Below are 16,532 nucleotides of genomic sequence, written 5' to 3'. Positions count from 1 at the left end.
AGATGAGAAAACATTAGATTTGGAATTAGGGACATGGGTATGAATGCTGACTTTGTTACTTATTAACCTCTATGATCTTGATAAATCATTTGACATCTCTGGACATCAACTTTTTGATCTAAATGAAAGAACTGGAACAGATGACTTTAAATGTCTCTTGCAAATTATAAGAGACAAAATAAGACTGGAAAGGTAGTAGCCAGATAATATTTAAATCCAGAGAAAATATATAATCTCTGAAAAATTTTGATTGAATGGTTTCCTGCTCCTAATGTTTCAGTACTCCTTGATAATTTCTTAAGACATTTATTCTGCCTAAATAGTGCTCCTTTTCCTCCATCTGATGCTCCTATGCTACCCTTTACTTATGCTTCTTTCATTATTATTACCTATATACCATCTTTTCTACAATGCTGGTTCTAATCTAGCTCATTCCCAACCAGTTCATAATTTGAACACCTACCACCACTCCACTCTGTGGAGTCATTCCATAATTGGCAAACTTCCCTAATCCTCCATATTTTCCTTAGTTTTAAGATAAAACTGAATCTTGGCTTGGGGACTAAGATTGGTATCAGAAAAGGTTTTTTAAAGGTAGTTGGCAATTTATCCAAGTATTGAAAGTAAATTAAAATTTTAACAGGTGGAAGAGATAGAAGCAGCATCATGGTAGAGAAAACACATAACAGTGTTCCGTTAAAAGAGGTGGGAAACAAGAATATGGAATTTTTTTAATTCTAAGTCTAATTTAGTAGCAGAATTCAGTATATTTAAGGAGAAGATGAAGTTTAGATTGTAAAGACAAATTAGTACTATGCTGCAGAAGGCTTTTAATGCCAGAAGTTTATATTTACTTTGACAGGTAACAGAAAGCTAGCAAAGATTTCAGATTAGCAGAGTTGCTCATCCCCTATTGTTATCCTGCCTTCTCTTGTCTTCTTGATTTTGTTCAAGCAATCACCCATGTTAGGAATGAAATTTCCACCATTTCTACCAAAGTTACTCCTTACATATATCCTTATAGCTGCTATAGAAGATTAATTCAGAAGGAGCATATGCAGGACTAATTTGGAAGAGACAAGGACTCTAAGTAAGATGTTAATGCTTAGAAGGTATATTACAAAAATCCATTTGAGAAGTAATGAAGTAATCCTTAGACCCTGACTTGAGAGGGTAAGCAGAGTTTCTTCCTCTTTTATTTCCCTACTTCTGTGACATTTTTCCATGTTGCTTCTATGGCTAGAAGGCCTTTACCTCCCATTGCCCTTCAACTACTGCATTTTTACTTATCTTTTGGGGTCTAATTGATATGCTATATCCTACTGATCTCCCAATCAGTACAATACTTCTCTCAGAAATCATACAATATTATTAGACTTATAAATATAAATATATACAAATAATTATAATATATAAAATGTATATATATGCCATATTTATCCCTATTAGGATATAATGTTGAAGAAGGCTGGGAACCATATCTTATTTAAATTTTTTATTTCACCTACCACACAGTAAGTACTTTATAAATATTTGCTTCTAATTGAATGAAGGTAAAGGAATGGATAGAAAAGATTATGAAGGTAGAATCTTTAAAACTCAAAGAGAAATGGTGGGTAAGCAGATGAGAGAAGTTAATATGATTGTAATTTTTTCAGTAGGGCTATTAACAAGAAGTCAGGAGGCAGATCAGATTTGGGGAGCAAAGATGGTAATGAGATCAGCTTTGAGTATGTTGAATTTGAGGTCCTGGTTAGATAAGATTTTAAGGATCTTTATAACTCTAACATTTTATGAATCAACTTCAAAGACATGAGATTCAAAATGGCTGCCTTGGAAAAGATAGGAAGAAAAAAAGCTTGAGAATATTAACCATGAATGGGAAAGAAAGAAGAGACTGAAGTGAGAACAGAGGAGCAATACAAAATCAGGAAGAGGCACTGTTGTGTCATGAAAGTCAAACTACATTTGTTTGCATGTAGAGATCTATTGTTCAACAAGACATTGGTCAAACTGCAAAATCACCATATTACTTTAGATGCTCTCTAAGCAACTAAGGATAACCTCCTTGCTATGAATCAAAATCCTAGCCATCTTTCATGGTTCAATTTAAGATCTCATGACCTCTATAAAGCATGGTGTGGTGGAAAAAGAACTGAACTTTCAGTCAAGTTTTGGAGTAAAATTCCAGCTGTGTTATTACCCATATGACATTTAACTTCCCTGGGGAAGTTTCCTCATCTGTACAATGAATAAATTAGATAATTCCTAGGTCCCTTTCTAGAGATATATATCTTATAATTCTTTGATTCTAGGTTTTCTAAAACTATTCCAGCCCCTAATAGTTCTTTCTCTCCAATACTTATTGTCCAAATCACAGTTTTTCACCCACATACTTCATTGTGGAGTTCAGTAAATATATGTAAAAAAATACCTAGGACTACTATCCCAAACTTCCATTTACAATGGGAAGCTGGATCCAAAGGCATCAATTACTTTGTGTTGCACTATTGAGCTATTAAAGGGAAAATTTTGTTATTGGGCAACCCTGAGAGTAAAAGTCTGAAGCAAGTTAAGTACAGTCTTAGGGTGGTTGGGTAGTTTTACTTCTAAACTGTCAAATACAGACTAGTACAAACAAAAGCCTTAAAATAAAACTTACTTCTAGAACAAAGAATGGGAATAAAGGGACAATGGTCCCTACCTTCCAGAGTCATTGTGAGGTTAAAATGAAATATTTATAAAGTTTTCTGAAAACCTCAAAGCTCTATGTAAATAGAGCTTATTATTTCTGAGGCAATCGTATCATACTTGCTGCAAGTCCTTTCAAAGAATGAATAAATCCCCAGGTGAGGAAAGAAAGAGGGAAAAAAAGGGGAAATTAACACCAGACAATTTTGTAGTTTTATAGTAGCTCTGATAGTTTTTAGGGAATAAGTGAAATTTTTATTTATCTAAAATTTCATTTATCCATATGCTGTCCAACTCCTGAAAACTTTAAATTATTTATGGATTTAGTTTATTTAATCCCTATGTTCTGTTACCATAATTAAACTATAATTTCACTATTCTTTCCCCCATATTTTAATTACTATCTCTAAAACTACTACTTTTGAGTTTATAATTGGCTATACTTAAAAAAATACTAAAATGGTCATATGTTCTTCTTTGCTCCCAAATAATTAATCTATTTTAAGTAGAATGATTTTTACCTTTCTTCCAGATGGTTTTTCTACCATGTTGCCGTCACTGTCAGAATTTTCACTCTGAACTGGTTTTGTGGACCCAGATTTGGGCATTTTATAGCTGTTCAGCTAGCTGAGTCCTGTATCAGTCTTCTCATCATGTGTCTGTAAAGGATGGGATAAATTAAGACTATTGGGATTGGTATCCAATGAAACCCAGTTATTTTTAATGTGTTTAAATATTTAATTCCTCTATAGAATCATTTGAAAAGGTCACACCCAGTCCCACACCTACCCCCAGTGAATCTTGTCTACATCATCCCCAAAGTAAGCATTCAGCATCTGTCAATTTGGCTTTTTCACTATCTTACTTCTCATTAATGCTTTCTTCCTCCATGTTTTGTATTGGCTGTCTCTTGAGTTTGAAATGTACTCCTCTTTATTTCTGCTTCTCAGAATCCCTAGTTTCAAACACAGCCTTACCTGAATGTTCCTGATGACCTGATTAATAAATACCTAAAGTCATTCCCCCCAAATTAGCTTGGATCTGTTTTGTGTGTTTCTACATATGTAGGTTGTCTCCACCCTTCTGAGGATAGGTATGATTTCACTTTTGACCCTGTATTCTAGCACTCAGCACAACTCTTGACAATTAGGCACTTAATGAAAGCTTGTTGACTGCCTTTCCATCAAAATTTCACAGTCACAATGAGTACAAGACTACATGTTCTGTAGGCACCATAGAATGTAATTAATTTGGGTGTCACTCTAACCATCTCCTTGCCATCCACCCTGTGACTTCTGGGGGTCACACTGGCTTTATTGATCAGTTATCCATTGGAACCCCAAACAGCAAACTTTATACAACATGTACCAGATTCAAGACTGTTCCTCTTCCCTCCCTTCAATCTTTTGCTCTGACAATATGAACTAAATAAATACTCTTACCATGGCTTCTGGAAAGGAGCTTTGTCAATTGTCTCCTCTATGTTTCCACTCCTGTAATTGCCCAAAGTAGAATACCCTTACTGGAAAGAATTTCCTAAATTATTGCCTTCCCTAGAAGCTCCCAGAAAACAGGAGTTGTCTCATGTCTATTTTATATTTGTATCACCAGAGCTTAGGACATTGCTTGTTTTTAATTCAATTGGGTTTTGCCTTGGTCATATCACAGAATTTCAGATTGGCAGACAGAAATGACTATTTAGTCTAATTTATGCCTGGAAAAATTCCTTCTATGACACACTATTAAGTAGTTATCCAATCTCTCCCTGAAGATATCTAATGACAGGGATTCCACTACCTCCCCCAAGGAAGACATTTCGCATAGATATCTCTAATTATTAGGAAATTTTTCCTTATATCAAGACTAAATTTGCCTCTCTGAAACTTCCATTTAATGTTCTCAATAGCCAAGGAGAACAAGCCTAATCTCTCTACCAAGTGAAGGTTCATTAAAACCTTGTGATAACTATCACATTTTCCCCAAGTCTTTTCTTATTCATGCTGAATATTCCTTGGTTGGGCATAATGGATATTGAAATAGTAGAAGTGAAAAGAATCGGCAATTTTTGATTAGATTAGCAGAATAAGGAAGAGTTAGAAGTCAATAACAACCAAAGTACAAACTGGAGTACCTGGAAAGAGGGTGGTGCTCTTGACAGAAATATGGAAGTTTGAAGACTTGGTAAAAGATACTGATTTCAGTGTTGGAACATGCTAAGTTTAAGAAGCCCAAAGGATATCCAGTTCAACAGCCAATAAGCAATTGGAGACACAGAAATAATTCTCAGAAGAGAAACTAGGGCTGGGTATAAACACATATTTGTGTGTTATACACACACACCATTTAGTAATTTCATCAGCTTTTTAGGAGTTCAGATATCAAGATGATACCTGAACTCCTAAAAGCTGATGACATAAGTATTTGTAGGTCATCTGTTTAAAGATGATAACTGAACTCTTAAAAGCTGGTGAAACTACTAAATTAAAAAGTTACAGAAAATAAAAGAGGAAACAAAATAGAGCCTTGGAGTTCATACCCATAATTAGAGAAAATGAAATAGATGATACACATGTGATTTTTCTACTATTGGTTTGCATGCTATTACTGTTAAAAGAGCATATAAAACAGTGAGAAAATCAAAAAAGAATCGATTAGCCACAGAGACTGCAAGAATGGATGGAAGAAAGGGCAGTTAGGTGGTGCAAGGGACAGAGTACCAGCCCTGGAATCAGGAGTACCTGAGTTCAAATCCGACATCAGACACTTAATAATTACCTAGCTGTGTGGCCTTGGGCAAGCCACTTAACCACAATGCCTTGCAAAAAACCCAAACAAACCTAAAAAAAATAACTTATTCTACAAAAATAAATACAATTTACAGGTAGGAAAATTGAAAACAATATTAAGTCCATTTAAGTGTTCATTTTGAGAAAAATATGATTATGCAGAATCTTTAAAATTCAAACAAAGGAGATGAGAAAAATTAAATGGTAACTGTTTACATTCCAAGAAGAACAAAATAGAACTCTGTCCCTTGAAAACATCACTTCTGTTAAAGAATAAGAGAAGGAGCTTAGATAAACTGAGGGACTTGGAGTTCTTCAATAAAGTAAAGAAAAAAGAGGATTAAATGAAGACATTAGGGAAGAAATGAGGAAGACAGAATTTACTATTACTAACAATCAGATGCAGTCAAATCGTAATATATAAACAGAGAGGCAGGGATGGAGAAGACATCTTATGAACTGTACTTTTACCTAAATCAGAAGAAGGTTGAATATATAAAGACATATGTTTATATTTATGTATAATGGAGATATTAAGATTGTTAAAGAAAGATAAAGTGATGGAGAAAGAAGAATGAAAGTCCAACAACTTAGATCTGAACACAATACCTTTTACTGTATCATGGCAATCTCCAAAAACAGACACATGATTGAGACAAGGTAAGGAGTAATCATTCACAACAGTGAAAAAAAGGAATTTTTGCCTAATCAAGGGATAAAGATGATTATAAAAGATGAAATGGAACAACTCAGATTACATAAAATTAAAAGTTTCTGAGCAAAGAAAACCAATGGAATTAGAAAAGGGAAACAATTTGGAAAAAAATTTCACAAGAGATTTTCCTGATAAAGAGAAATTTAAGATATGTAAAATAATGATACAAATATAAATGAAGAATCATTCTTTAATAATTAAGTAGGTCAAAGATATGAGCAGGTCATTCTAGTTCTCCAAGAAAAAGTAAGTTACCAATAACTCTATGAAAAAGTATACCGCATTACTTAATATTGAAAGAAATGAAAATAACTCTGAACACCTCACACCATCAAATTGACAAAGAAGACAAAATAAGGAAATAGAAATTCTTGGAAGGGTTACAGGAAGTCAAACATACTAATGCACTATTGGAGCAGTTGTGAATTGGTTCGACCATTCTAGAAACAATTTTTAATATACAAAAATGTCACTACATACTTCCACAATTTTTGACCTAATAGTACTACTATAGGGCATATATCTCAAAGAAGTGAGACAGAAAGGATTTATATACACAAGATTATTTACATAGTGCTTATTTCTGGAAAGAACAGGAAACAAAATAGGTGCCCATCAAAACTGAAGAGTTCCTTAACAAAATCATGGTATAAGAATGAAATGAAATTTTACTGTATTATTAAGAAAAGAGGGATATAAAATATTCAGAGAAATATAGAAAGGTATGTATCAATGGGCAGAACCAAATAACAATTTACTTGATGATGAAAATGAGTAGAAACAAATCTGAATGACCTTTGAAGTAGCAATCAATCATCTACAGTAAATTGACAAGCATTTATTAAGTGACTATGAGGAGTCTCTTTTTTTTAATTCTTGCAAGGAGCTGGGATTGGATGACCTGTCCAGGACCATAGGGCCAAGTGGATGCTGGACCTAAGGGGTGGTATGTGGGCTCGGGGCCTCTTGGCCCCAGGGCCAGGGATCTGTCTGCTGGCCACTCAGCTTCCCTACAGCAGAGTCAGAGGGAAAGGAGAGAGAGAAAATATAGTACACGGTAGTGGAGAGATATGAATGGAGGGAGTTGCAATCAGCAATGGCAATTGTGGAAAAATATGGAAACAGCTTTTGTGATGGACTTATCATAAAGAATATGATCCACCTGTGACAGAGCTGGAGGTGTTAGAACACAGATTGAAGCACATTTATCATCATCATCATCATCATCATCATTTGAGGGAGGTTGCAGGGCAAATGGGGTTGCCTGGGGCCGCACAACTGGGTGTTTGTTGGGTGTCTGGGGCCGGATTTGAGCTTGGGTGCATCTGGCTTCACAGTGCTCCGTCCACTGTGCCACCTGGCTGCCTGTATTATTATTATTTTTAATTTTAATTTAAAAATTTTTTCTCTTTATTGCTCATGAGGGTCTATTTTTTTGGGGGAGGGGATATTATGTTTACTCTTAAACAAGAATATTTTAGTAATGTATAAAGAAACATTTGCACAAAAATAAAAATAAAGAAAGAAAAAGAAAAAAGTAAAAAAACAAAAAATACAATAGGAAATACAGAAAAAGGCAAAACACCTTCTTTGCCTTCACATTCTAATGGGGGAAATAATGTGTACATAAATATAAGATACATACAGTGTAAATGGAAGGTAACTTCAGAAGGAAGGCACTGGGGTAGGAAGGGGAGGGTGTGTGGAGCCAAAAAGGTTTCCAATAGAAGAGGATATATGAGTCTTGATGGAAGACAGGGAAGCTGTACCTGGGTTCAAATCCAGTCTCAGACACTTAATAATTACCTAGCTGTGTGGCCCTGGGCAAGTCACTTAACCCCATTTGCCCTGCAAAAACCTAAAAAAAAAATTAATTTCTACCAGACTGTTCTCCAGTTTTGCCATCAGGTTTTATCAGAAATGAATTATTCCCTCTGTTATTTGTATTTTTTCAATTTACTGAACACTTGGTTACTAAGCCTGATTATTTCTTGTTCTCTATTATTTTTCTGTTCCACTGACCTGCTTTTTTATTTTTTAAATCAATAGTAAATGGTTTGAAGCCTGCTGCTTTATAATAGTTTGACACCTTGAAGATTTTAACATTCCTTCATCCTTACCTCTTTAAATTGATTTTCTTGATATTCTAGATCTTTCATTTTTGTAGTGATTTCTGTTAATTTTAGTACAGTATTCTTTTGATAAATTAATTTTGCATTAAAATGTAGATTAACTTTGGTAGTGCTGACATTTTTATTATGTTGACAAAACCCATCAACTAGCACTAAATATTCTTTCAGAAATTTAAAAGCTGTTCTTTATTTCTCTAAGTAATATTTTACCACTGAGTCCACATAATTATTTTTTGTGTTTTGGTAGATTGGTTTCTATGTTCTTCTGTCATATAGTGGTTTTCTAAATATTTTATGCATTTTAGGTTGTTTTCTGGAATGGAATTTCCCTTCCTAGTATAACTTCTTAGATTTTAGTATTACCATACAGAAATGCTATTTATTTTTGTGAATTTACTTTGTATTCTGCAACTTTACTAAAGCTATATTGTTCTCAGTTATTATCTTTATTGGTTCCCAGGATTGTCTAAGTAAATATCAGGTCATTAGCACATAAGGATATTTTAAATCTCCCTTTCATGCACATTTGTGCCTCTTATTTTTTTTAAATTCTACTGTCATTGTTAGCACTTCTAGAATTACATAAAAATATTGGGGAAAACATGTAAATACTAACTGATAATAAAACTTTCTTATGTTCCTAACTGTTTGGTTAATTACCACCCTCTTCCCTTGGCATGACTGTTTTCCTTCCCATTTGCCATACGGGAAGGTTTGGATCATGTATCAGATCCTCTTCCTAGGGGTAAATGCTCTAATAAAAGAGCAATCTTTTCATATCGCCACAGCTATACCAAGAATATTTTTCATTCTTCTTCAGGGAAGATTCATGTTTTGAACATTTTTGTTCTCTCTTGAATTAGAATCCATTGTTTGCAAAGAAAATTTTAAAAAGCTTAGCTTTTTTTTTTGGTTGAACTGAGATCTTTTACAGGAGTATATAAAATGTTTTGTGAATGGAATAGCAGAGAAAAATATTACTATCTTTTTAAAAAAACCTTTCAAGGGAGAGATTTCAGGAAAGAAAAATATGCTGAGCTAATCAGTTGATACTTGAAAAAATATTACCATAATTATTCATTAAGTGGTAAATTGTAATTGTATTATACTACTTAGTTAAAATTTTTGTTAAATATGATGGTGGAGGAATTTTTAATCTGAAAAATCTGAGTCAGTTAAAATAAAAATGGGATAAGTGATGAACAAAAATTTTGAAGAATGAGGTTTATGGAGCATCACAGAAATAATTTTTAAAACTGATCACTTTTAGATAAACTACAGTAAGGCAAATAATAGCCAAGAAATTGCCAACGATCTTCTCAAAGTCTAAAAAATTAAGAGAAGAGCAAATGATTAAAAAGTATTTAACACATGTTTATTAAATAACAAGCACTATATTAAGCAAAAGGATATAACAGAAAAGCCAACACAGATCCTGCTATCAAGGAGGAATTACAGAATTAGAGGAGGTAAAACATCTAACAGAATTTAACTGCAGGGGAGATGGAAAAGCTTAGCTGTCTTAAGGTTGAAGCTACAGAGCACAGATTTGACTTTTCTTTCTTTTTTTTTTAAAGACTAGGTAAGGGGTGGCTAGGCGGCACAGTGGATAAAGCACTGGCCCTGGAGTCAGGAGTACCTGGGTTCAAATCAGGTCTCAGACACTTAATAATTACCTAGCTGTGTGGCCTTGGGCAAGCCACTTAACCCCATTGCCTTGCAAAAACCTAAAAACAAACAAACAAACAAACAAACAAAAAACCTTAAGTCAAGCAAGGTCTATAAAAAAAAGACTAGGTAAAAGAGGAGCAGCTAGGTGGCGCAATGTATAGAGCACTGGCCCTGTAGTCAGGAGTACCTGATTTCAAATTTGACCTCAGACACATAACGATTACCTACCTGTGTGGCCTTGGGCAAGCCACTTAACCCCAATTTGCCTAGCAAAAACCTTTAAAAAAAAGAAAAAAGACTAGGTAAAAGGCCATTCTCTTCCTCCTTTCGATCCTAGTTTTAATCACTATATAGGCAATGACTCAGTCAAACTGAGACTTGGAAAAGATCTTAACTTAAAAAAAGTCTCTACTACATCCAAGGTCATACAGTCATGCTGATCTATATTGTCACTGGATCCAGATAACTCTGGAGGAGAAAGGGAGGCTGTTAAGTTTGAGTAGCCTTCCCTCACTTAAATCCAATTGCCTTGCCTATCACATTGTCACTTCCCTGAAGTCATGATTTTCCTCTTTGAGAACAAAGGACAAACACAACAAGAGATATGTCAAATTGGCTGCTACATTTTATGTCAATATTGGAAGTTAACTATCAAATGTAGACTGACAAATAGATAAAAGATTAAAATTTTCCATCAAGACTTATTTTGGAAAATAAAAACTACATGACACAATTGTATAAATGACCATGGTAGGCACTCTGAAATTTGAACACAATCTCTATGGCTCTCAATTAGTCTTTCAATTTGGGATGCCCTGAGAAAATGATTAAACAGAAAAAGATAAAGACCAGATAGGTCAAAGTCAGAAACCTGGAAGAATGATTCCAAAGTATTTACAAGCAAAGCCTCAAAGAAAAACATATCTTGCCCATAAAGATGAATTAGAATTCCTAGGGAAAAAAAATCAGTTAAAAAAATTTATACTTCTAAATACAAAGAGAGCTATAGAGGAGAGAACTGAGAAAGAAATGTAGGGGCAGCTAAGTGAGTGCATTAGAGAGTGCTGGGCCTGCAGTCAGGAAGACTCATCTTCATGAGTTCAAATCTGGTCTCAAACTAGTTGTTCTACTCTGGGCTTGCCATTTAACCTTGTTTGCTTCAGTTCCTCATCTGTAAAATAAACTGGAGAAGGTCATGGCAAACCACTCCAGTATCTTTGCCAAGAAAATCCTACCTTAGATTATGAGCTGGACATGACTAAAGAATAAAAAGAACAGAAAGATATGAAAAGCTCATCCAGTAGACTCCCTAAAAAAATCAGAAAAAGGAATTCAATAAATCTACAAGAAATATTTAAAAAATAAGGTCAAAGACTGAAGAAAAAAAAAAAAAACCCAGAAGAAATGTAGGGTATTTCAGATCCAGTGACCTTTCTCTTGCCCCATTCTATCATCTGTATTTTGTATTTTATATCAAAAAACAACTGGTATCAAAGATCAATGAGATACTTTTAAAATTACTAGATTCTCTTATTGCCCATGCCCTCAACATATCAATTATGAAAAACAAGTGTCTAGATCTCTTAGAATGAAGCAGAAGGCAAAATAAAATTAAAAGAAATTCACTGGTTAACTCCTGAAGCTCCAAAATGTGTATTTCTAGGAATGCCATAGTCAAAATGCAAAACATCCAGATCGAAGAAAAAAATACTTCAAAAAGCCAGAAAGAGTTCAAATATTGAGTGAGGATCATATGAGATTTATCAGCTGACACTATAAAATAGCAGAGAATATAAAATGACAAAAGGCAAAAGATCTAGATTTATAATCAAGAATAACTTAACCAGAAAAACTGAAAAGAATCTCTTATAATTTTTAATGAAATAATAGACTTCCAAAACAGTCTTTTAAAAAAAAAAATTTTTTTTTAGGTTTTGTTTTTTTTTTTTGCAAGGCAAATGGAGTTAAGTGGATTGCCCAAGGCCACACAGCTAAGTAATTATTAAGTGTCTGAGGCGGAATTTGAACTCAGGTACTCCTGACTCCAGGGCCGGTGCTCTATCCACTGCACCACCTAGCTGCCCCTTAAAAATTTTTTTGCAAGGCAATGGAGTTAAGTGACTTGCATAAGGTCATACAACTCTATTGAGACCACATTCTTCACCCAAATAAACCACAGCTGTCTCTCTCTGATCTTCCCCATCAAGTGTTCCAGTATTTCAGCTTCTGGGTGGGCTTAATTAATGGTTCTGACTCTTGAAGTTGCTTTTAGTTACTCCAACTTAAGGGGCAGAGCACTCCTATGAAAGCTCACAGGAACCCTACCTTTCTTCCCTAAAAGATATTGGTGGCTGATCAACAGATTTTGAAAACAAAGAAAAGTTCTTTTTGCTCTCTTTAAAAATCTGTTTTTACCTAGCTTATTTTTCTCTGTGCCTTATTTGGTTGTGATAGTTGTCTGTCATATCTTCTCTGTCCTGATTTGGTCAAATTGTTTTGGCTTTAATTTTCCTTCTGCCAGGGAAATGGCTTCTAGGCACCTGTCATTTCTAAGTTTTTTTTCCCTCCAACTATAAAAATGGGAAGGGTGGGGAGAATTAGAATTTTTCTCTTAAAATCTGCAATTTAGGTACTATGATTATATTAATTCAGAAATTGTTTTTCCAGTTCCTAGCTTGGGTAAAAATGGTCATTTATTTTTAAATTTTGACAGACAATCATACTACAGTTTCTCTTATCTCATTCTCTTGGACACTTCACTTCCTCCTCCTCCTCCTGCTCTTCCTCTTCTCTATAACACAAGCTTCTATAAAGCAAAGTTTGTTTTAATAAAATGGAACTCAAAATAATAAGAGTGATAATAAGGTTTTGATTGGACATTTTAAAGATTATACAAGTTACAAATTAATGATTGATTAGTGTAAAATATATTGTGGATTTTGAAAGGTAAACTGTGAAAAACTGGAATAATTTTGTGAAATTTATAGTACTTATTTCTGTGTTTTAACTTTTAAAGAAATGTCTTGGTCCTCATCATCCAAGACAAGAAGAAACTTAAAAAAATTGTGCTGCTACTTTTGTTAATAACCTAAATAGATTCTAAAAGTTTAGGTAATTTGATTTTTCAGGTAAATTTAAATAAATAACTTAGAATTCTAAAGTATTAATCTACAACTTTATTTGACAACATTTGGGAAAAATAAGATCCATGGGCAAATGAATTCAATTTATAACCCCAGTCTAAATGAAACAAAAATTCTAAAATGAGACCTTTTATTTATTTGGGTTACTACAAAAAAAAAATCACAAATTAGTTTCTTTAACAAGATAAAGAAGATGAGTTAAGTTTTTTAAGAAAACAGTAAGGTTAAACAAAAAAAGACTCAAGTTACAAACTGGACTGGGGGGGGGGGGGGATAGCAAAGACAGCCAAGAAAGGGAAAAAAAGGGAAACAGCCATGAGAAGATGGCTGGGCTTAGATTGTCATGAATCCATCCACATGGAGCTGGGACCACCTGGTCTGGCATAGACAAAGGAAAGGGAAAGGATGCCTGGCTGGATCACATAAAAGAAAGAAGGGGGCTGAGCAGGGGGCAAGACCCTCTTTAAATACATGTCTGTGGTGGTAAAAATGAGGATGGCATTTAAGGAGCAGTAACTACCTGGTGTGAGGCAAAGTCTACTGAGCATGAGTAGCATCTACACATACTATGCCAAGGTGAGTGTATTGTGACCAAGGTGAGGCAAATGAGCAGCTGCTGTTAAGTGCAGAGTGGCTTAGGATTATTAGTGATATACAGATCACTGTTAAATGAGGTTTACAAAAAGCTAAAACAGAATGGAGAACACTTTAACAGTATGGAAAAATTACAAGATTTGTTTCCAATCCAAAAAAGAAAATGACAGTATTTTTCTGGTTCCCAAAGTTCTCCTGCTTCATATCCTTTAATACTCTTCCCCCATTTCAGTAATTCTTAATTGCAGATGCTACTATGCAGACCCTATTCTCTGTCCTCCATTGAACATCCCTTTATTCTCATCTCTCCCCTTGGACTTACCACTTTAAAATTACCCAGTCCTTTAATTGCAGTTTCTGACATATTTGTTTCATAGGTAACAAACTAGTTTTCATCTTATGCTTTTCTTGTTCCTTACATTTTGTTCTCACTAAGTCCAGGCTTGCTCCTAATGACCCAGCTTCCCTGACCACTCTGCCTCCCTGGTTGCATTTTCAAATCTCATTCTCCTCCTCTCACTCATTGAGGTGGAAGAGTTACAATTTTCCTTACTATCTAATGCCACTTCTAGTTTCTCTCCTCCACCAACAACACTCTATAACTTCATCTCCTTTGAAAATGTTCATTCAATCTGAACTTATTAATCAATAAAGATTCTGTTAGCTGTTGCCTATCAACCTACAGGACAATTCCTTAATTAATTCTGTATCTGGTTCACAGCCTTTTTCTCCTCAATTCCTGCCCTCAGATGAGTGGACTGATATCAAATGTCTTACTTTCATAGTTTCTCAATTTACTAATTTCATATTACCTACTTCCTGATCCCACCTCATCTACACATACAAATGTTCATATAATTGATCTTGCTATGACCCACAAGTGTTCCACTTCCACATTCATGAATTCTGAAAAATTCCTTTATTTAAGCATAATCTCTTGTTATTCCACTTTTTCCAACCCCTGTTCTTCATTCTCACTTTTCCTCATTTCTTTCTCAGGCCATCACCTTTTCACTGGTTACACTCTTTCTTTTTAAGGCAAACTAGATAGCATAATGTAAAAAATTTTGTTCCTGTAGTCAGAAAGACCAGACTTTAAATCTGACCTCAGCCACTTACTAGCCACTGGATATTAATTTTCTCAACTATAATATGAAGACAATAACAGCACTCATTTCCCAGAGTTGTTGTGAGGATAGAAAGTGATATTTATGAAGCACTTAGCACAGAGCTTGTTTTATAAATGCATAATCCTTCCCTGCCTCGATCCCTCTTTTCCCTTTTCCATCTTGATCCCATGTATCAGTTCAATCCTAAGTAGATTTTCTTCTTGAGTGCTGCTCCCTTATCTTACTAGTGATCTTTCCCTGCCAAGTGTTGGTCTTAAATCACATCCACTTCTACTCACAAGTTGAACAAAGCCGGACAAAAAAAAAAAAAAAAAAATCATGAAATTATGCTGAGTCTACTACAAATTTGTTACATAACTTCAACTGGACTCTCACCAAAAGAAAAAGGGCAATCTTTTTATGCCTAATTGATTCACTATCTCATTCACCAGCCCTGATTTTCTAAACTGATTCATCTTTCCTCAAAGCTCCTATGACTTTCCTTTCTCCCATTTTCACAGTTGAAAACCATGCCTCATATTTCAGTGGGAAAAAAACTGAGGTCAATTGCTGTGAGATCTCTCAGCCCTTCCTCCTCATCTCACTGAGGATACCTTCCAATATTAACACCTCCTTCACTCCTGTTTCCAATGAAGAAGGGCTCTTCCTCTTGTAAGGCACACTCTTCTCAATGTACAAGTGATTCTATTCCATCCTCTCATCTCAAATAAATTGTCTCTATTATTCCCACTTTCTCAATATATGAAGCAATATTTTTTTTTTTCAGAAAAATGTAGCAGCAGGAAAAAAACAAACCCTGTTACTTTTCTGTTAGGTTACCCATTTATAGACTGGATAATTAGATGGAGCAGTGAAAAGTGTACTAGGTCTGAAATCAGGAAGACTCATCTTCCTGAGTTCAAATCTGCCCTCAGATACATACTAACTATGTGAGCCATGGCAAGTCATTTAACTCTGTTTGCCTTGGTTCCTTACCTATAAAATCACTGGAGAATGAAATGACAAACTACTCCATTGACTTTGCTAAGAGTACCACAAATGAGGTCATGAAGAGCCAGACATGACTGAAACAACTGGATGACAATGACAACATCCTCATCGATAGGGAATGGCTAAAAAACTCATGGTTTAGGAATTTAGTGATATAATGCTACAAGAAATGAAGAAAGAGTGAAATGAACAGAATCAGGAGAAAAAATTAATAACATAACTATATTGTAAAAATAAATAATTTTGAAAGACTTAGAAAGTATAAGGGGTAGTAGCTAGGTGGTGCAGTGGATAGAGCACCGGCCTTGGAGTCAGGAGTACCTGAGTTCAAATTCAGCCTCAGACACTTAATAATTACCTAGCTGCGTAGCCTTGGGCAAGCCACTTAACCCCACAGCCTTGCAATAAATACACACACACACACACACACACACACACACACACACACACACACAAACACAATGCAGTGATCAATTATGACTCTAGAAAACTGATAAGAATATTAAACACCTTTTGACACAGAGAGGGACAAATTACAGATACAGATGAACAGTTTTTAACACTGCCAATATAGTTTTCTATTTCACTTGACTATACATACCTCTTTTTTAAAAAATTTATTTATTTATTTTGAATTGTACAATTTTCCCCCAATCTTGCCCCCCCCAGAAGGCAGTCTG

At 34.7% G+C, this 16,532-nt stretch overlaps 1 protein-coding gene across 10 annotated transcripts in view; it reads right to left on the bottom strand.

The window, feature by feature from the left end:
* ANKRD12 (ankyrin repeat domain 12) overlaps positions 1-16,532 on the bottom strand; it is a 202,872-nt gene that overhangs the window by 135,057 nt on the left and 51,283 nt on the right. For 9 of the 10 annotated variants that reach the window (XR_012471634.1, XR_012471635.1, XM_074201603.1 and 6 more), the window contains exon 3: positions 3,213-3,350. The exons of the other annotated variant lie outside the window; for it this stretch is intronic. Coding sequence is in view for 7 of the 9 variants with exons in the window: in XM_074201603.1 (XP_074057704.1) it covers positions 3,213-3,299 (87 nt within the window). In the remaining 2 variants the exon portion in view is untranslated. The remainder of the gene's footprint in view (positions 1-3,212; positions 3,351-16,532) is intronic. 10 annotated transcript variants of the gene reach the window in all.

The sequence above is a fragment of the Macrotis lagotis genome, chromosome X, assembly GCF_037893015.1.
Source record: "Macrotis lagotis isolate mMagLag1 chromosome X, bilby.v1.9.chrom.fasta, whole genome shotgun sequence".
Taxonomy (NCBI): domain Eukaryota; kingdom Metazoa; phylum Chordata; class Mammalia; order Peramelemorphia; family Peramelidae; genus Macrotis; species Macrotis lagotis.
This window is presented reverse-complemented; position numbering and strand designations above follow the sequence as displayed.